The sequence below is a fragment of the Malaclemys terrapin genome, chromosome 7, assembly GCF_027887155.1.
Source record: "Malaclemys terrapin pileata isolate rMalTer1 chromosome 7, rMalTer1.hap1, whole genome shotgun sequence".
NCBI lineage: Eukaryota > Metazoa > Chordata > Testudines > Emydidae > Malaclemys > Malaclemys terrapin.
Window position 1 is genome coordinate 22,782,120 of NC_071511.1, and position 21,792 is coordinate 22,803,911.

At 43.1% G+C, this 21,792-nt stretch overlaps 1 protein-coding gene across 5 annotated transcripts in view; it reads left to right on the top strand.

The window, feature by feature from the left end:
• Positions 1–21,792, top strand: part of KBTBD12 (kelch repeat and BTB domain containing 12) — a 54,317-nt gene that overhangs the window by 13,501 nt on the left and 19,024 nt on the right. For 2 of the 5 annotated variants that reach the window (XM_054036307.1, XM_054036308.1), the window contains 2 exons: positions 4,079–4,229; positions 17,626–17,823. In XM_054036307.1, the coding sequence (XP_053892282.1) occupies positions 4,079–4,229; positions 17,626–17,823 (349 nt within the window). Of the gene's footprint in view, positions 1–4,078; positions 4,230–4,547; positions 5,902–9,529; positions 12,159–17,625; positions 17,824–21,792 lie in introns of those variants that run through there. The other 3 variants (XM_054036312.1, XM_054036310.1, XM_054036309.1) reach the window with 3 other exon arrangements.

Sequence of the window (21,792 nt, forward strand, 5' to 3'; positions counted from 1 at the left end):
TTCCGTTTTTAGGTGTTTGGGGGTTTTTTTTATAAAAAGTTAAAACTTTCAGTGGAAAAGCAGATGCTTTTCATCAAAAAATTAATTTGGTCACAAATGCAATTTTCCTCCAAAAAAATTTGTTAGACTTGATGTGGGACATTTATAATAGATGTTGTTGTCTGTAGGATATTAAAAATGTGATCACATCTCGTTGGTTTGGGACCACTTTTTAGAAACAAATCTTTAAAAATTGAAGACTAAAACATGTTCAGAAAACACAATTTGCATCTGTTAAGATATTCTGAGTGTGGAAATCCCTAAGGAGGCAACAGAATGATAAGAGAGTAGGTCTGACACTGAAACTGAGCAAAGATACTTTCTCTTTTTTTAAATAATTAAAAGACAAGAACATACGTAACATGGAAATAATATGGCTGTAAAAAGCTCAAGCTGGGTGGTTTGTAATATAACAAAGATAGATGTTAAGGTAGACACCCAGCTTTTGTCTAGCTTGATAGCGCTCTAAAACTAAGAAGAAAAATGTCTGAGAAGCTATTGTCCTGAATATTGAGCTGAGACTGGTAAAAATACAGGCACCTGGGAACTGATATCTGCCAACTAGCTCTTTCTGTGACAATTCACGAGTTCGTATCTATGCATACAGTTGTTCGGGATGAGCAGTTTAGCATTAACTGATAAGGAGTTACATAAGAATCTACCTGTACAGGTCAGAATGCATTAGCCACAGTGGTGAAATAAAGATTTTAAGACCCAACGACCCAGTAGTAGGTGTGTTGCTTCAGTATTAGTATTCCCCTCTTAGGCACTAAGGGTGTATATCAGGGGAGGGCAAACTACGTCCCGCGGGAAACATGCAGCCCTCCAGCCAATTTAATCCAGCCCTCGAGCTCCCGCTGGGGAGCGGAGTCTGGGGCTTGCCCTGCTCCCGTGCTCCAGCTGGGGAGTGAGGTCGGGGGCCGCTCGGCGCGTGCATGCCACCACACCACATGACTCCCACAAGCAGCAGCATATCCCCGCTCTGGCTCCTACGTTTAAGGGCAACCAGGGGGCTCCGCGCACTGCCCCCGCCCCTAGCGCCATCCCCGCAGCTCCCACTGGCCAGGAACTGTGGCCAATAGGAGCTGCAAGGGCGGTGCCTGTGGATGGGGCAGCGCGCAGAAGCACCTGGCCACACCTCTGTGTAGGAGCCAGAGGGGGCGCATGCTGCTGTTTCCGGGAGTTGCTTGAGGTAAGCGCTGCCTGGAGCTTGCACTCCTGAGCCCCTCCTGCACCCGAACCCCCTGCCCCAGCCCTGATCCCCCTCCCGCCCTCCAAACCCCTCAATCCCAGCCTGGAGCACCCTCCTGAACCCCAAACCCCTCATTCCCAGCCCCACCCCAGAGCCTGCACCCCCATCCCAGAACCCCCACCGCAAACTCCTGCCCCAGCCTGGAGCACCCTCCCGCACCCTGAACTCCTCATTTCTGGCCCCACCCCAGAGCCCACACCCCCAGCCAGAGCCCTCACCCCCCCAGCCCGTGCTCCAACCCCCTGCCCCATCCCTGATCCCCCTCTCGCCCTCCAAACCCCTTGGTCCCAGCCTGGAGCACCCTCCTAACACCCCAAATCCCTCATCCCCAGCCCCACCCCAGAGCCCGCAACTCCAGCCAGACCCCTTACCTCCCCCCCCTGCACCCCAACCCCATGCCCCAGTCCGGAGCCCCCTTCCACACCCTGAACTCCTCATTTCTGGCCCCACCCCAAAGCCCACACCCCCAGCCAGAGCCCTCACTCCCTCCTGCACTCCAACCCCAATTTTATGAGCATTCATGGTCCACCATACAATTTCCATACCCAGATGTGGCCCTTGGGCCAAAAAATTTGCCCACCCCTGGTGTGTATGTATTATATTGTCAAATGAGCAGTATGAAAGCATATTAAAGTTTCTCAGGTTAGGGGTTATCTTTATATTTGCGCAACCCTGAGCACTCACTCTGTCAGCCTTGACAAACATTAATGATATAACATTGCTATTGTGCCATAAGTGTACATGTCAATTCACAGAACATAGTCAAAGACATATGCCCTCCCCACTGAGACCTTATAATTGAAATAAGACAAGACGAACTCAAGATAGGTCATATCACAACAGCTCAGGAGAGGGAAGGCCTGACTCACCACAGCATTACTTCAGTTCTGCACTGGTGTAACTGCACTGAAGTCAGTGTAAACCTGGAGTAGTGCAGTGAGTGTCAATCAGGCCTGTGGAACTGGGAGTTGTTGATAATGAGAAGGAAAGAAGGATTTTATGAAGGGGTTCTGTCAGAGGGTAGCTGGCCTCAGCCTACCCTATGAAGGCTCAACAAGGGGTACATGAGGCTGCCCAGGTTCACCTGGGACTTATTACCTCATTGAATAACGGGAGGCCATTAATTAGGTAGGGAAGCACCTCAACGTAATAAAAGGAAGCTAATCTCTGTGGGGATGGGTCAGAGAATAGAGGTTCCTGGGGAAGGGAACTGTCCCTAGAAGGAGAAAGTTCTCAAGGGGAGCCTGGTGAGGGGATTCACTAGAAAAGGAAACCAATGAAGAATGTTCCTAGGTGGGAGAGGCTCCGAAGGGGAGGAGCTATGAATGCCAAGGCTCAGTGGCCCCTGTGGAAGGACTTCAACAGGTAGCAATAGAAGCCCCTGATCATAGGAATTATAGGCTGTTCTGAGGATGGGTGGTCATGGTTTGATGTCTGTGGAGATCTTGACCCAGAATGAGAGACCCTTCACCAGCCAATCACAAAACGCCCTGGCTCCAGAAGATGATTCTGGGACAAGAGGGCCTTGCTGGTAAGGGACCTGGACATAAGTGGGGTTGATGGACTAAGGTTAATTCAGCCCCCTCCCCCTTCAGCTAAAGATGCTGAGGGGGAGGCCTGTTTGTATACTGTTCCACCTTTGGGTTACATAAACTAGACCCCTGCAGGGGCCCTGTTCAATACACGTGTCTGGTTGCCCTTATTGAAAGCCCACTGGGGAAACTGAGGCAGGGATGTAATTGTGATGCTATACTGAGAGGATGCTCCAGGAGGGCCGCCATCACAGGTAGGTTTGGGAGGAGGCTGATGAGGGCAGTGAGATGATTGCTGACTCTGGGAGCAGTGGAAGAAAAGTGTGAAGTTAAGTGTTCCGTGCACAAAGAGCAAAGCATGCACGTTCAGTGTAAATTACTTTCATTATCTAGGCTTTTTATTCCTTGCCCATTGCCATGATGTCAGAGTGTCTTTATACTAAGGAAAACAACAAGCAAAAAAGAACAAATATAACAACCCCATGAGTAAGCAGAGTGTGTGCTCTCCCTCATTGAAATACTTCAGAGCCCTCCCCCACAGCAGACTGCTTACATTTAAAGGCACCGTACTCTGAAAACATAATTATAGCTACTTACGTAGCACCAAAAGGGAGAGAAAATGGGGAGGAAGACTGGAATGAACAGGGGGAGCAGGAGCTGGTATGGGAGGAGTATAATGGGAACAAAGCTGTAGTTGGAAGCCAGGGGTTTAGTATTAAAATATTAAATGGAAAGATTTAGCAATTGTTCAGTTTTAATTATTTGTTGATTAAATAAATATATGTTAATTCAGATCAAATATTGTATATAAAGAGGTTCTTAGAGCAGCCTTTAAAGTACCCCAGCAAAACTCATGGTACAGCATGAGTAACCAAGTAAATAGAAATCCAATCTTCAGGAGGAAAGGAATGTATTGAAAAAAGGTTTTGACTTATTCTTAGAGCTTCACAGAGGCCTTGTAAAAGAGCTATGCTCTGTCAGAGCTGTGTCTATAGATGTTTGGTTATTACCCAAATCCTCAGCATTTTTTGCTATAGAATATAAATGCACTGTTATTCATCTGCCTTCTACAATGTACTTCCAGCCACAAGTCATGGGTGCTGGTAAATCGTAGTGAGTATGAATCACTTCACAGCTATAATTGATGTGTTTATGTTATTTATCTGCTCAGCTGTCTGCTGTGATTAATTGCACGCAGGCATGTCCAGAGGGCTCCAAATGTTGTATTATTATATGGCTGTCATATTTCATACAGATGGATCTCCCTGACGATGAGCTGGATCGATTAAGTAACAGAATGTTGCAGTATGACCCAGGCCAAGACAAATGGACAGAGTGCACACCAATGAAGTACTCCAAATACCGCTTCAGCACAGCTGTAGTCAACAGTGAGATTTATGTCTTGGGTAAGAGGAAACAGATTTTTAACAGATAGCACAACCACTTTTTATTTTTCCCAGCAATTTGCCTCTGTGAAATGAAAGATTGCACCTTTTGTTTTCAACAGTAGGGCAAAGTATATTGGACTAAATGGATTGAGGGTTTTTTTTTTCATAATTTCTTGCATTCTTAAATTCAGTTAGGTGAAGTTGAAATGAAACTTTATTGCTCTGGCTTAATATAATTTCTTGAACACTTTCCATCTGAGGATCTCAATCTTAATGAATCAAGACTCACAACACAGCCCTTTTGGGTAGGGAGGTCTAATTACTACTGTTTTACAGCTGAAGAAACTGAAGTACAGAAAGGTGAAGTAACTTGCCTGAGAGATCTGGCAGAGGAGAGACTAGACCCCAGCAATCCCAATCTCATGCCTTAACCTCAAGACCAGCCTTTTTTATTTTGGGATCCAGTGCAACTTCCATTAAAGTCAATGGGAAGATTCCCTTCCCCTTTGCTACTATCAAACATCTTGGAAAATAAAGATAAACCAGAATGAAGAAAAGGTGATGGTTTAATGCAGAAAAAGAATGTAGGCGTTTCAGGCATAGGGAATAGCATAGGGGAGAAAAGTGGGAAAAATATGTAACTTGGAAGGAGAGTAGACAACAGAAAGGGGAATGGGTGGAAATGAGAGCAGAAGTATAGGCAAGGGCTTGACTGTGCAAGGCCTTGAAGATGAGGGTGAGAAGCTTGAATGTGACATGGAATACAAGAGACAGTCAGTAGAGGATTTCCAAGAGGGGAGTGATTTGAGGGGAGTATCCTTGGGTAGCAGAGGAGGAAAATGTCTTCCACCCTGCCCTTATCTTGGTTTAGAGAGACCCTTGTCTACAGTGGAACTGAGTGTCCCCATAGGCATAGCCAGGAATAACCGTCAAAAAGTGGAAAATGGTTATTGCCAAAGGTCACTGGCAGGTGAATTCAGCATCCTGTCCGATCAAGGTAGTGTAGCCTATGTAGGTTCAAAGGTGCTTTGAGATGATCAAATATAGATGAAGTCCGGTCCTCTGTGGTAGGTACAATAATGAAAGCTTGAAACAGGCAATGTAGTGCATAAGTAGAGGCAGCAGCAATGTCAATGAAGAAAGAGGCTCTATTCATGTATTTCAGGAACAAGTGTCCTGAGATCAAGACCAAGAATTCTGTGATGATACAATAAAGGCAGGGAGAGAGAAATGAAGCAGTCTTCCGATGCATTTGATTAAATAGATTGGCAGTCTTCTATACAGTGAATGTGATACTGTAACACAGAGAAGCTTTCTGAAGAGCTGTGGTTAGTAAAGAAAAACTACAACCAGCGTTCTCAGTCTAAAATGTCACATGGCAAGAAATATGTACCGCAATGAATAAAAGAATGAAATATATAATTTTACTGAAAGTGCCATTTTAGTCTGAAAAGTGGCTGAAAGAATGGCATTGTGGAGTGCCGTATTTATGGTCTCTTCCTGCCCTTAACTGGAGATTTGCTTCGTTCACAAGTGAAAAGCTGTATTCTGCCATTTACAACTGTTAGTGCCACAAGCTGAGTCAGGGTTCCAAACGGCAAGTTGGGTTCTCCCTTGCTTGCCAGTCAACACCAATAGCAAAGATTCTGTATGTGGAATTTTGCTAACAATTCTGTTGATGATGTGTGAGCCAGGCAAGAAGCCTTCTCCCTCTCCCATCACTGTGTCAATTCTTCAGGTCTAACAGGAGCAAAAGGAGGTTAAATCGTTGGGGCTGACCTTGCATACCTTTATATGCATAGTCCTTCCATTATAGCAGCTCCACTGAAATCAAGGGGATTACTCATGTGAGTAAGGATTTGCAGGATTGGGCCCTGTCATAGGCTTGCTGGTCTTTCAAGAGGATTTGGTCTTAGCCTCACCTGTGACAGATCATCTACCCTTCTCCATCCAGCTGATCATGATCAACTGGAGATCAGGTGGCTCAATTCACTTATCAGATCCAGATGGTGAAGAGTTGGGTGGGAGAACTTATTTGTGGAAAAAAGCTACAGGAAGGAGATTATCTCCTGTGATAGTCCCTGAAGGGAAGAGGTGGTAGGGAGGAAGGAGTCTCCTGGGGCAGGCCTAGTTAAAAAACAACTCCCAAGCAAATGGGCTGGAGGTAGGTTGGGATTAAGGATCCAGTCTGGGGAGAATCAGACTGGGGGAGGGAATCCAGAGAAGAAGCCCTGAGGGTCAGCAGCTTGTTAGGAGCAGGGCCTCTAAGGAGAAAGTGTGGAGGGTCTGCACTCTACAAGAGTGGAGGGTAACCCTGAGGGGCAGAAGGCCCTTTTGTTTTATATTTTCTTTGAACTGGAGACTGCTACTTGACAGAGCCTGTTGGCCTGTTGCAGGACAGTGGTTGGGACTAGGAGGGGAACAGATAGCGTCACTACTGCAATATGTCACAGCAGGTCACAAGGGGGTACCAGGATGCTGTGCTGCCACAGACCTTTAGTTTTGTTACTAAAATAAGCAAATGGGATTCAGGTCACAGAGGCCAGAATCTGATCTCTCATATAACAGTGTAAATTGGAAGTAACTCCACTGAAGTGAGTAGAGTTACTTGGAATCAGGGTGACCAGACAGCAAGTGTGAAAAATTGGGATGGGAGGGGGGGGTAATAGGAGCTTATATAAAACAAAGACCCAAATATTGGGACTGTCCCTATAAAATCAGGACATCTGGTCACCCTACTTGGAATTTACATTGGCATTAACTCAGATCAAAATCTGCTCCAGGGAGCAGATCTCTTGAGAAAGACAGTGCTATGTTTCCAGTCACACTGCTGACCATATTTGCACTTCAGTTAAAATTGGCATTTTGTAGGCTGGTTCTGGCAATGACCACCTTGCTAACAAGACAGTTTCTTCTAGTGTGTTTAAAAAAAACACACACACACAGAAAGAAAACAAAATACAGATTTCTGGACACATTGTGCCTTTAAATACACTGCAGAAACTCTGTTCTATCAACAGAATTACTGCAGATTTACACCAATGCAACTCAGGGCACAATTGCACTTAGAATTCCTAACCGTAACCATCTGAGTGTCCTGTGTAAAAGATTGCAAACCATTTTCCCTCTCCAAGCCTCAAAAGAATTCTAATATTAAAACAGGTTGGTGACTGCCTGGTAGTCATTGATATTTGTGTTTCATTCTGCTAGTGTCACAAATGGTCTCATCTCTGGCACTAGGTTCCCACATGCCAACTAGAATTAAAACCTTGCACAAAAAATACATGCCATGGTTTATTCACAGTGACAAGTGTGTGTTACCTTGTGAATTCTCAGATTGTTGGGCTGCGAAAATGGATACACTTCTCCTTATAAAGACAATGGTGATGGTGGACTTGCTAGGCAGACAGACAACTCGTGACAGTAGAAAGAACAAGTTGAAAGCTTTCTTAATCTGGTTGGTGAAGCTCTTGGTCATGCAGATGACATCCATGAGAGAATGAGAGTGGAAACAACTAGGGCTGATGTGGACAGACCAAAGAATAATAACTGTCATGGGGAATGGTTAAACCCCATGGCAAGCTGCTCAAAGGCATGGACTCTCAGGACATTACATTGTTTCACAGGGAATGTCAAGCACTGTGGGAGGCTAGAAAAAGACTGACAATGCCAATTTGTTCCAAAAGCCAGATTCTGAAGACTCTCTGAAGGAGTCCCTGTATATGGTGTCCCCAGAGATACCAATACTATGCATTATGGCTAGATATGCCATTCCAGAGAAGCTATGCAGACTTGTTAAATCTGCAGCCAATTTGCAGATTATGGTGCAATTTCAGTAGATCTGGCAAAGGGAGGTGTAACTTTTGGTGTTGCTAAGTTTTTGGGGCCTGGGGAGAGAGTTACTCTAGTGGAGGCGAGGTAGTGTTCCTCCCTCTGCGAGGATTCCAGATGAGGGGTATGGCTTTAATTCCCACCAGGGCTCTATACAAGCTCTACTTTTGGGAGCATCTGAAGTGGCACTGAACAAACCTACTGTACGGAGAGACTGACCATGCTTATCTCCCTCCCAGTGCTACCCTCTTCTCAGGCTGCACTTATGGTATCTGTTGTAAACGTAGTTGTGGCCTTTGTGTGGAAGAACAGTGTCTCCGTGGGTTCCCTGAGAGCTGCATGCATCTCAGAAAGTCCACTGGTTTGTGGAACAAACCTCCCCTCCCCTCATTCAATAAGGGGAAAACCCTATCTTCTTAATAGAATGATGAGAAGGAAACTCCATGAAAGAAAGCTCATGGAGATCCCTGCTGCCTGTGTGATTTAAATATATAAATGGGAGAGAATATAGCCTCTCCTTGAATAAATGCTCAGCTCATAAGAACGGTATTGCAGAAAGGCTGGACTTAACTCATTTCAAACAAAATTTAACACCTGCATCCAAACTAAATAAGATTTTTTTTTTTTTGAAGCTGGGTCCGTGTCTTCCTGTATGTTTGAACAGCACCCAGCACCATGAGGCCCCAAGCAGGACTAGGGCCTCTGGGTGATACTGCAATACAAATAAATAACTAAAGAAATTAGCTAAGACCAATATGAAGCAAAAGGCATGCATGCCATATTTGTTTTGAGTAAATTGCTGTAACATATTTTTTTATATTCAGGTCCAGATTCTGCTCTCAGTTCCATGGTGTAACTCTGTAGTAACTCTATTGACTTCAGTAGCGTTACTCCAGACTTCCACCATTCTAACTGAGAACTGTATCTGGCTTTCAGTCTTTCATGTGTTAATTTCTGAAAAGATCTGCTGGCACAGAACATAGAATACACAGACACTGCCCAAGAGTACTTCTCAATCCAAATGAGAACTGAGAATGCTGACCCTGGAGACTGACTACTCCAGATCCTTTGGTTTGAGAGAACCTGTGTCAGAATACGGAAAGTGCTTTATTTAAATTCCAAACTAGAAATACACATTGATAACTACATAAGGCCTGATTCTGGTCACACACCAACTTTACACCTATGTAATTCCACTTACTTAAATTGAGTTATTCCTGTGTTACACTGATATAAGGGATATGAGAAACACTCGTACTGTTTGAGGGATTGTATTGTTCATAGAACCTGTACCATGTGTCTTTTATCAGCTGTTCTACGTTAGAATTGGCTGTTGCAACAGATAATGTTCCTGGAGACTCTTATGCTATTTAAATGACACACATAATCTTTCCAAGTAAATGAACAGCCTTTCCTGAGGCTCAAAATCCTTTCTCCTATTCACCACATTCGACTGATCTTAGTTCTTTCTCTCTATATTTTCCCAGGAACATAACTATATTCGTTAGAAAGCTCAAGAAAGAGTGGTATTGTGTTCTTAATGACAGAGCCAATTGAGATACTTCTGGAAGAAAACCAGATGGGAAGGCTCTATTTAAGGTCATGCATTTTAATCTCTTGCTTTAAAAAAAAAAAAAAAAAAAGAAATCCTTTGCATCTGAGACTGTGAAAACTCATTACGACTGATGGGTAAATTAGAAAAAGACCTGCCAAATACACCAGCTCATGCTAAAACACTTTCAAAAGAACTACAGTCTTTGAAATATAGGTCAGTGGTAAGTGATATTGCATTGGCATAAGGGCATTAGTTCTGCATTGTTTTTATGTTATGTAATCCCTGTTTTTATAAATAAGAAAATATAGAAGGAATTAAATGAAAAATCCTGTTAGTAAGGACTTGGGAATCAAAGAATCTTTGTTTATCCTCCTTACCCTGGAATACCACCTCATTAAAACTGAGTTTTCCCCTGAGCTCTTGCTGAGAGCTTCTCTTTAAAGTTTTAAGCAGTTAAATGAGGTTCAATTAAATTCTGAATGTCTCCCTCATAAAATACTTATTTGAATATGGTACTCAGGGGTCTCTCTGGGAAGGAAGGTTTGTGTAGGAGGAACTGGAAGGAGAAATTTTAACTTTCATGCTTCAGTATTAACTGTGCCTTTGAATAAATTATGCTGCTTCTAAAGTAAACATGTCTATTCATAAATACATTCTGGATTTCCTCTGAGTAGCAGATAATGGGCCCAATTCTGCCCTTGGTTACCCCTGTTCACATCTGACTGTGGTAAGTGAGCTTGCATGGCAGTTGAACCAAGAGGAGAATTTGGCCTGATTCTGGCTATCCGAAGCTCCCCCATGCCATTGAGAGGCTACCAGCGTGTTATAGGAGAAGCTGGAACTGAAATTGTGGTTTGTGTTGGCAACCGTTTGCTTTTCTCATCCCTTCTTCCAGTCAAGCTTTTCCTTCATGTTTTGCTACAAGACACATTACGTCATCTGTTTTCTCTGCAATAGTAAAGAATGGCAGGTGGTTTTCAATTCCATCTCTGTAAGAGTCTGTCGGGGCTAGCATTATGGCTCCCTTATTTCTCCCTGAAACCAATTATGCAGTGCTGGTTTACAGGGAGTGAGAGAGCAATGCAAGTCCTAATACTCAGCTTGAGTGCTGTTAAAGAGTAATGAAGGGAAATGTTACATAAGGGTTTAGAGCTATTAAATCCATTGTGGATTCTAGAGATCAATTTAATAGTGAATTATTTTACAGAAAGAGAGGGAGTGAAGGAGCTTAGATTTCACTTGCTTATTGGTGAACCTGCTCTGTTTTTTCATCTTCATTTCTCTTTGATAAAAATTCAAACAAGGACTAAGAATACTTTTTACTGCCTGTGTATTGTGATCAAAGGGCGTGAGATGGTGGGGAAGTATTACGGTCCCCATTTGTCTGAGCTTAGATGATCTGTAATTTCAGCTGCATACGTTTTTTTGCACACCCAACTTGGGACCCCTCGGTGCTAAATACCCACCACATTCATGGAAGTTAGTGGGCTTTGTGGGTGCTCAGTTCCACTGAAAATCAAGCCACATATGTCTCAAGTTGAGTATCAGTGGCACCCAAAATTAGTGGCCACTTTTGAAAACGTAGGCTTCAGTAGCATGGCTGAGATAACATAACCCATGGCTCTTGATGCCAAGGTCGGTACCGGACCCCCCGCACACACACAAAAGGGCTAGACTCATGAGTATTTTAAGGCTCTAATCACCATTCCAACTAAGCACCAGCGCAGCTGAGTATTACTCATTACTTCCATCCCTCCCCCACCATCTCTACAGAGATACCCACCCAAAATCCTGATTACTCAATTTTACCAGGAGTTTAAGTTTACCCATCTTTTCATACCACTGTTCCCCGTACCGTTTCCTAGGTTTAGTTATTGGGATGGATGTGACTCAAATCCCATTTAGTCTCACTGTGTAAAGAATAAGGGAGGTGGAGGGGAAGAGAGTTGTCCTAAAGTGAAACAATATTCTTTGCCTTCAGCCAATCAACAACAGTGTGTGGGTATATGTAAGGCACAGCACTGTATCTCATTGAAATTCTGAGGCTGTACTGATCACATCACCTACCCTGCGTCGTCGTCTTTTATCAAAAGGCTTGGTTTGTAATCCTGATTTCTCAATAAAGACTATGTATTGTATTTATATATTTATTTTGCTAATGGAGCCTCAGGTTAAATTTAAAGTCCATTAGAACTGCTGCTTGCAGAGTGCCCTTGAAAGTATGTTTGATTGCAGAACCATCCAAGCATGATAGGGAAAGCTCTGAAGCATTAATGGCTTTGCGAACACAAAGGTGGCTTTGCCGACTTATTTTAGTCCCACAGTGGCATCTGAACTGTCTCCTGGGGAAAGAAAATAACATAAAGGGTCTATCTGTTGAAACGGTGTGTTTGCAAGGGTAGGGACAGTGCTCTGGAATTAAATCCTCTTTTGTGACAGATGTGAAAATGACAGGCAGAGAAATGTTCAAAACTCCCAGGGTGAAATCCACCTCTCCCTGCACAAAGGTCAAGTAATCGGGCTTTGTGCAGAGAACTAAGCTGGGTGGTGGTGGAAAGAGATTGAATTCACCCACTCTGTTAATGGCAAAAGTCCACAGGGAGGTGGGGCGGGGGAAGGGGAAAACAATGCAGACCTTCTAGCTGCTGTTCCAGACTATAGGCTGAAACAGCAGTTGGTGCTCCTTCACACACCAGGAGTTTTAGGTCAGTGGAGCCATTTATTTTTCATGGCACCTCTCCACAGCCTTAGGTAGTTTAAGATAGGCACAATTAAAAGGGTAAAAGTCCAGAATAGAGAGGCATGTCCCCATCATATCAATGTCGTGCCAGACTATTTGGCAGGACAGCTGCCTCCCCTCAATCAGCTATCACATCCAATCTCTTCTGTTTTTTTTCCTGGATGCTTCAGGAGGCTTTTCCCACTATCTCCATCTTGTGTGGATTGAGCTTCAGCCAGCTCACCCTCATCCATTCCCCAGTCTCAGCCAAACTCTGAGTCAGTTACTTAACTGCTCCAGCCAGGTCAAATGAGGTAGAAATGAGTGTCTCCAGCAGCCTGAAGGTACCACAGCAGTCCACATGTCCTGACTAACCCTCCTGATGACTTCATAAACTCATTGTACAGGACGGGCAATAAGGTAGAACCCTCTGGAATGGAGTGTGAGCAGTTACAATATACAGTAGATTCTGACAAAGAAAAGTTTCATTTCCAACCATCTCCAACCATGCCTCCATTCAAGGGCCGATTTGAGTTTCCTTCACTGTGAGGAATTTCTGTGTTGTGGATACAAGTTGAAAGGACAGGCCTGAATTGTCAGCCTCTGCAGAACAAAATCTGTGTCTTCTTTCTTGGAATGTAGACAAGTCATGCCGACTGAGATTCTGGAAGCAGTGCAGGAGCTTTGAGCTGCTACCTGCAAGTGTGTGGCTAAGCAACTCCAGCAGTATCTGGAGTTTGCAAATTCCTTTCATTATCTGCTAGCTTATTTCAGTGTTAGCATTATCTTAAAAGAGAAGCATAAAGCCATTCCCCTCTGGGTCGGATTCCTCATTGCTTAGAATACCCTTTTAGAAGCTTGAAAATTATATTTTATTCCTATCTGATTTTTGTTTCTCATTTTCTGTTTGCCAAGCATTGATTTTTGGCCATGTCTTGAATGAAGCTGAAATTGGATTTCTCTGTAATGTCTTGGTAAGGTCCATATCAAAACTTAGCTATTTCATATCTAGGGGACTTTTCCCATCTGAGTATAACTACTTTTAGACAGGTCCGATTTAAGGCCTAAACTAGTTGATGGCAGTTTATTTAAATTTTTAATATACTAGTCTTTAGTTTAGGCTTTAAAAGTGATTTGTGATAGGCCATTAAAGTTTATTTCTTTGAAACATTTTCCTTGAATAATTATTAAAGTCTTCTCTCCCAGGGTTGCCAGCATGAGTTCCTATATTAGTTGGTGAAGTTTTGGATTTTCTGCTAAAGCAGATTACTGGCATGTTACACACATGGTGCTGATCGAATTCTGTTCTGGCTCAATGCAAATTGTCCTTTTCTTTCCTTCCAAAATTGCAGTGCCCATGATTATTGCATTTTTTATTATAGCTACAAAATTCGCAAGATGATTAAAAGAACGGTGGTAATGTTCCTTAGAAAGTTCCAGAGGTGGGTCTTCCAGTGAGGCACCTGGGACAATACGACGCTCACAAAAGCTAGGCAACTAATCACAGTCAGATACACTTACTGCCATCTCAGTCCACTGCTATTCACAGCTTTAATTTAAACAACAAAGATCTTCTGTCCTTCAGATGAAAGATCCACCTTGGAGCAAATACTTCTGCACCCTACATTGTAGTTCACATTCCACCAGCAAATACCATAGAAGTAGTGCTTTTGGGAGGCCGCTTGATTAAACAGCCTGGCTGTCATATTAAAGGACCAAGAGGTACTTTAAAGGTACCCTTGAGAAACAAAAACATGGTCAGCTAAGGAGGATACAGTGTCCCACCTTTACAGGTTAAGACTGGCATCTTAAACCCTACTAGGAACCATTAAAGAGTCAGGGCCGAGTACTATGCACCAGTGTAGTATGCTCTTAGTATGAAGCACCATTTAATCAGAGTGCAGAATTCAGCTGTCCAAACTTTCATTGCCAAATAGTCTTAAGGCGTAGCTCCATTGAAACGGACTGATGCATGTTCATTTTCATCATCTGAGTCAGATGCCACCAGAAGAAGGTTGATTTTCTCTTTTGGTGGTTTGGGTTCTGTAGTTTCCACATCTGAGTGTTGCTCTTTTAAGACTTCTGAAAGCATGCTCCACACCTCGTCCCTCTCAGATTTTGGAAGTCACTTCAGATTCTTAAACCTAGGGTTACTATACGTCTGGTTTTTCCTGGACATGTCCGGCTTTTCGGCAATCAAACCCCCATCCGGGAGGAATTGCCAAAAAGCCGAACATGTCCGGGAAAATACAGCCTTTGGGCAGCCCCCATGCCACCAGAGCCCGGGAGGGGAAGTGCCCGGCCGGGGGCGCAGGGTCCGGAGGCATAGGGGCTGCCCAAAGCCCAAGCGCTACCGACTTCGTGGTTTGCCGGGCAGCCCCCAGACCCTGCGCCCCCGGCTGGGCGCTTCCCATCCCGGGCTCCAGCTGCGCTGGGGAAGCGCCGGCCGGGGGCGCAGGGTCTGGGGGCTGCCCGGCAAACCGTGAAGCCGGTAGCGCTCGGGCAGCCCTTTTCAAGTGGCTGGGAGTGGGAGAGAGGAGGGGGCGGAGTTAGTGCGTGGTTGGGGTGGGGAAGGGGCGGGGCTGGGCGTGGGGAAATGGGCGGGGCCAGGGCCCCGTGGAGGGTCTTCTTTTTTTATTTGTTCAATATGGTAACCCTATTAAACCTTGGGTCGAGTGCTGTAGCTCTTTTTAGAAATCTCACATTGGTACCTTCTTTGCATTTTGTCAAATCTGCACTGACAGTGTTCGTAAATCAAACAACATGTGCTGGGTCATCGTCCGAGACTGCTATAACATGAAATATATGGCAGAATGCAGGTAAAACAGAGCAGGGGACATACAATTCTCCCTGAAGGAGTTCAGTCACAAATTTAATTAAGGCACTATATTTTTAACCAACATCATCAGCATGGAAGCATGTCTTCTGGAATAGTGGCTGAAGCATATGAATATAGAAATAGGACTGAGTGGACTTGTAGGCTCTGACGTTTTACATTGTTTTGTTTTTGAATGCAGTTATGTAACAAAAAAAAATCTACATTTGTAAGTTGCACCTTTCACAATAAAGAGATTGCACTACAGTACTTGTATGAGGTGAATTGAAAAATACTATTTCTTTTATCATTTTTACATCTGTGTGTAAATATTTGTAATAAAAAATCATAATATAAAGTGAGCATCATACACTTTGTATTCTGTGTTTGTAATAGAAATCAATATATTTGAAAATGTAGAAAAACAGCCAAAAATATTTAATACATTTCAATTAGTATTCTATTGTTTAACAGTGCAATTAATCGCAAATAATTTTTTTAATCACAGTTAATTTTTTTGTTAATGACATGAGTTAACTGCGATTAATCGACGGCCCTAGTTTAAAAACAATCCCAGTGAAGAGGCAGATAAAAAACTCTATTTAAAACATTCAGGACTGTAGGCTCCTTTCACTGACTGGTCATTTTAAATTACACCACTTTAGGGGCAAAGTTTCAAAGGCCCCTCCCCAAAACTGCACTAGCAATATTTGCAGTCATACCCTTTTAAATGTAAGTGAGTAATTAAGTACATAAGCATCCATTTTGGTCTCATACACTTGTGGGGTCCTGAATGGGCATGTGTATTTGGAGGCCCTTTGGAAATCTGATCTTTAATGTGGAAATTGCATGAATATTGCTGTCATTTTACATTTAAAAGTGAGCACACATGTACACACAAAAGAGCTGCTTTAGCATGGAGATGCCATCAATGCTCATTATAGGGTATTGTATCCAGTGGCACAGATGCAGAACCTGCTGGGGTGCATCAGCATATTAATCCTTGAGATCTAAAGGCTGTGAATTCAAAACCCAGAGCTGCTCACTGGAAAATATTTAGAGAGACAGTACCTGCCATACAATTTCAGTGTGCAAACATTGCACACTGAAGATGGAGTGAGGGTGGAGAGATAGTGGTGCTGGATGTTGCAATATGTTCCAAGAAATGAAAACCAGGAGCAGTTTTTCTTAATGGCCCAGCCATTCTAAAAACAGAATCCAGACATCCTAATTAAGTCTCACTGGTAGGGCTTGTTTTAACTCACAAGAAAAATAAGAATTAAAATTCTGCTGCTGCTACTGCCCTCACAATGCATTATGTGTTTCCATTTGGAATGTGGTCTGAGAACGGAATTTGAAAGGAATATAAAACCCTACATATTTACCCATTTGTACCATTATGGGATTAGTCTTTCTTGAGTCTCTACGCAGACTGAGACTAAAGAAAACTGGGTTCTAATCTTGAATCTGACACTGACTAGTTATATGACCTTGGACAAATCACTTAATTGATGTGTCTGTTTCCTCATCTATAAAATTGATTTTGTAACACCTGCCTCTCAGAGGTGTCTGAAGCTTAATCAGTTAGCATATGTAAATTATTTACAGCAATCTGAGATCCTCTGGTAGAAGGTGCAAATAACAAAATTTATATGAAATATCTCTATTGCTAAGTATCTACCTGAAAACTTGCATTGATGTATCTGATACTATGCATTTCACTGAAATACAGTGGTATCCCATAAGATCAGTTTGGGCAAGTTTTGTTTTGACTTACAACTGAATGATCACTATATCCAGAGCCATAAAGCAGTGAATTTTCAAAATCAGATGCATATAGACATTCAAAATCACCATCTCACATGTATACAGCAAGTTTTACCAGGCATCTTAATACCCGGGCGGTAAGTCAGACAGATATTAACTGTCTTGCACTGACATTCCTTGCAAACTGGACAATTATTTTATCTGCAGCCAGTTTGCCCTTACAAAGGGATGAAACTCTTTTCTACCTTTTGAAAAATCCAAATGCCTCTTGATTAGTGAGAGTGAAGGGCAAACCCACTGACACCAAATTACTTTTGGAAAGTAATTTTTGATCCTTATAATGGAATGATCATATGATCTGGCCACTACAAACAAACAACAAGTAATTACAGTCAAATTCTATTGTGTAATTTAAAAAAAAGTAGGTTGAGTACCTTGGCATTTTGCAAAAGTGCCTCTTATCCTGCCTGCCATATCTAGATGAAAATGGAGCTCCTTTGGGGCAGCAGTGAGCTCTGTAGTAAAGGTGTGGTGGCTTTTAATTTGAAAGCCTCTTATTACCATGCTTCTGGAGATGAAGAGAGAAAATCTATTAAAAAAACTGAGAGAATGTAAATAAAAAATAACCCCATAAGGACTAGAAAGCAGCCAGTTTCGGTGGCACTCTGGTACTGCAGTATTTCTATCTTGGTGTCCTGGTGTATCTGATACATATCTTTCTCTGCAGGAGGAATTGGCTGCTTGGGTCGAGACAGGGGACAGGCACGGCAATGTCTTGATGCAGTGGAGATTTATAACCCTGATGGGGATTTTTGGAGAGATGGGCCTCCGATGCCTTCTCCTCTACTCAGCTTACGAACCAACTCCACTAGTGCAGGCTCGGTGGAAGGGAAGCTATATCTCTGCGGAGGATTTCATGGAGCAGGTACTGAATACATCTGAAAGGAGTTTGATGTTTCTTCCATAATTTAAGCTTTACCATTCCATCACACATACAGTCCCTGAGCGGATGACTGAGTAGCCTAATCATCAGGTTTAAAATACCGAAACTCCCCAGCCCCATAGAGTTGCATCCTACCAGAGTGGATTCAGCCATTTGTATTTCTGATTCTTAATGTCAATATAAATTGAGTTCCATGCTGTTTACTTGCTGTCAGACTTTTGGCTGAAACACATAAGGGCCAGATTCTGATCTCTGCTACACCTGTGAAAATCAGACTCCACTAACTTCAGTAGAGTGACTCCGGATTTACACCAGTACACCTGAGATCAGAGTCTGCCGCTAAGTTTCTATGTTAGGCACACTAAAAAGTTTTGGATATTTTTCTAAGAGTAAGGCTTTGTCCTGAGTCAGAATTTCTGTTCAGCATAGCTACCTGGCCTTCATTACCACAGTATTTAAGCACCTCATTCCCCCCACCCCCTTCCATCCTATGGCTGGGAGATATTAATGGACTACTTGAATGGTACCTTGAAATATGTGTTAACTACTTATGCTAAACAATCTGTTCCATCTTGTATTTAGCTGACACACTCTAAGGGCTTGTCTACACGTAAAGTGCTTCAGCAGTGCAGCTGCGCCGCTGTAGCGGTTTGGTGAAGATGCTACTACACTGATTGGGAGAGCTTCTCCTGTGGTGTAGTTAATCCACTTCCATGAGAGGCGGTAGTTATGTCAACGGGAGAAGCTCGTACATTTCCCAGACCTGAAGAAGAGCTCTGTGGAGCTCAAAAGCTTGTTTTCTAATAAGGCCTTTGCACAGCACCCCTGTGAGGTAGGAAAGTGCTGCTATTCCCCTTTTACAAGCAGAGAAATGGGACTTGTCCAATATCCTAGAATCATAGAACTGGAAGGGACCTCAAGAGGTCATCTAGTCCAGTCCCCTGCACTCAAGGCAGGACATTTTTGTTGCTCTTCTCTGGACTTTCTCCAATTTGTCCACATCTTTCCTGAAATGTGGCACCCAGAACTGGACACAATACTCCAGTTGAGGCCTAATCAGTGCGGAGTAGAGCAGAAGAATTACTTCTCGTGTCTTGCTTACAATACTCCTGCTAATACATCCCAGAATTATGTTTGCTCTTTTTTTTTTTTTTTTTTTTTGCAACAGCGTTACACTGTTGACCCATATTTAGCTTGTGATCCACTATGGCCCCCAGATCCCTTTCTGCGGTACTCCTTCCTAGGCAGTCATTTCCCATTTTGTATGTGTGCAACAGATTATTCCTTCCTAAATGGAGTACTTTGCATTTGTCCTTATTGAATTTCATCCTATTTACTTCAGACCATTTCTCCAGTTTGTCCAGATCATTTTGAATTTTAATCCTATCCTCCAAAGCACTTGCAACATCTCCCAGCTTGGTATCATCCGCAAACTTTATAAGTGTACTCTCTACTCTCCCACTCACAATATCACATAGTGAGTCTGGGACAGAGCAGGAAACTGAACACAAGTCTACTGTATTCCATGCTAGGATCGTAACTTTTTGAACCATCCTTTCCTGCTAGGTTTACGTTCTTGCACTCCAATACAGTGTGCTGGCATCTGCCCTCCATATCATAGGTTACTGCAGTGTATGTAGAATCTTTGTAAAACACTTTGGTATGAAAATCACTTATATAAAACTACACTTCTATTATCTGTATGCATGCACAACTCCCAATATGCACACATAAAACCTCCTGAGAGAGCACCAGCTGCCCCATTTCTTTTTTTAGGAGAAAGTAGATAGGCAGATATATTCTCCCTCACTGAGTGTCTTCTCAGGCTAACTGTCTTCGTATGGTATCACTCTGAGACGTATCCTTCACATGGCAATGATGCCTGTTGCATTGAGTTTCATGTACATTTTACTTGTGCAGTAAACTCTCATTTAAAGCTGCCTGTCTAGTTGAATGATAATGCTGTTTTGTCACATAGGGTTCTAACTCACCTTCTTTCCCATTACCACTGTGAGGGGCGGGGGAAGTTGTATATGAATATTATCTAACAGGCATGTTCTTGTGTCATCTTTAAGCCAAGAATTTTGTGACCTAAAAGCACTAGTGGTTATGACACATAGTCGTGTTTCCATGGCAAACATTGTGCCATCATATTTTACTAGTTTCTCACAGCAACATTCAGATTCAAAAACAAAAAGCCTAAACCAACTAAGTGCAAATTTCAAAAGACTGATCAGATGCATCAGTAAATGAAGCAATTACATTCAGCATGACTAACTGTTTAGTATGAAACTTTCTGAATAAGGGCACTATGGTAGCTTCAGAGCCATGAAAAACACCCAGTCTGAACACCATCACACTTCGGCACTGAGTCATATGTAGAGGGTGCTGGTACTGGGATTGGAAGAGGAAGAGAAGGAGGAGTGTGTGTGTGTGTGTGTGTGTCTGAAAGTCCCCAGGTGGATTTCAGAATGGTGAAAATCTTAGAATCATAGGGTTAGAAGGGACCACCAGGGTCATCTAGTCTAACCCCCTGCCAAGATGCAGGATTCGTTGTGGGCAATGGCTAAACCATCCAAGCCAGATGCTATCCAGCCTCCTTTTGAAAACCACCAGTGAAGGAGCTTCCACTCCCTCCCTAGGCAGTCTGTTTCATTGCCCTACTGTTCTTACAGTTAAGAAGTTTTTCCTGAGATTTAATCTAAAGTGAAGTTTTGTGGGTGCATTAGGTGGGAAGTCAGACTAGATTATCATAATTATTCCTTCAGGGTATGGATCTATGGACTATCAGAAGTTAGGTTTGAGTGGACACTTTTTAATTTGGCCCCCTTGCAGTCTTTCTGTTACGTGTTTGTACAATGCCAGCATAATGGGTCCCTGATTCCTCATTGGGCACTAGTGCAAAATAAATAATTACATAACATTCTTTTAATGTAGGTGGGCTTTTTATTAGATTGCAAATCCAGCACTTGGAAGTTAGTAAATGTCAGTTTTACAGTTGCCTGTACAACCTTCGTTCTGCCCCGAATACACTAATGAGGCAGGGTCCCTGCAGAAAAAATAGTATGCAATCATGTCATTAAAAACTGTATCATAATGCATGTGCACAAGGGGGCCAAAATACAGCTGTACGGACAACCATAAATCTGGCCTTTGGTTTTCTTACTTTCAGACACTTGACTTTGCAAATTAAATGATGTTCCTTTACAGTTTTTTTTTTTTGGGGGGGGGGGGAATTTCCTAGTTTTTATTAAAGGAGAAAGGTAAAACCAGACTTTATTATGCACAACTCTAGCAACCACCAATCACACATCATCAAGAGGGTTTGAACTCTAAGTCATCAGCATGATAGAAAAGACTCATACTACAGGACTAACTGGCAGCAAAAGGCTATTATTCCAGAGGCAAAAATGGGCAGGTGGGGTCATGTACTGGGTCCAGAGGAGTGGTTGAGGTAAGCCTGGTTCTCTCTTCCCTCCCATGTCCCCTGGAAATTGGGGGAGCTCCTGCCCCATGTGGTGCCACTGAGGCAGGAGGAGGAATGAGCCACTGGTGCCATGTGTTGGGTCCGGCCTGGGGTGAGATCTGGGGTTGATGGAGGAAGCCTGGCTGGGCTCTCCCTCACCCTCACATAGCTGCTCCAGCAGCTCCCAAGCATTTCCAAAATGGTGTGTGCTGCTGCTGCTTTAGAGCAGCCTGGACTCAGGGCTCTAGAATATTCCTGTTTGGCTGCTATTTTGGCATGCTGGCAACGTTTTCCTCAGGCACACAACGGAGAGAAGGGGTCGGGTAATTTTCAGATGTTTATCACTCAGCCAAACCTGAAAGGAATTTCACAGGACAAGCTCATGGCACATCTGTAACCTCAGCCGAATTTCAAAGGGCTGCTCACTGCTGTGAACTCTAGGGGTGTCAGAGCTTCTCAAAAAAGGCCAAAAACAATTTTTATAA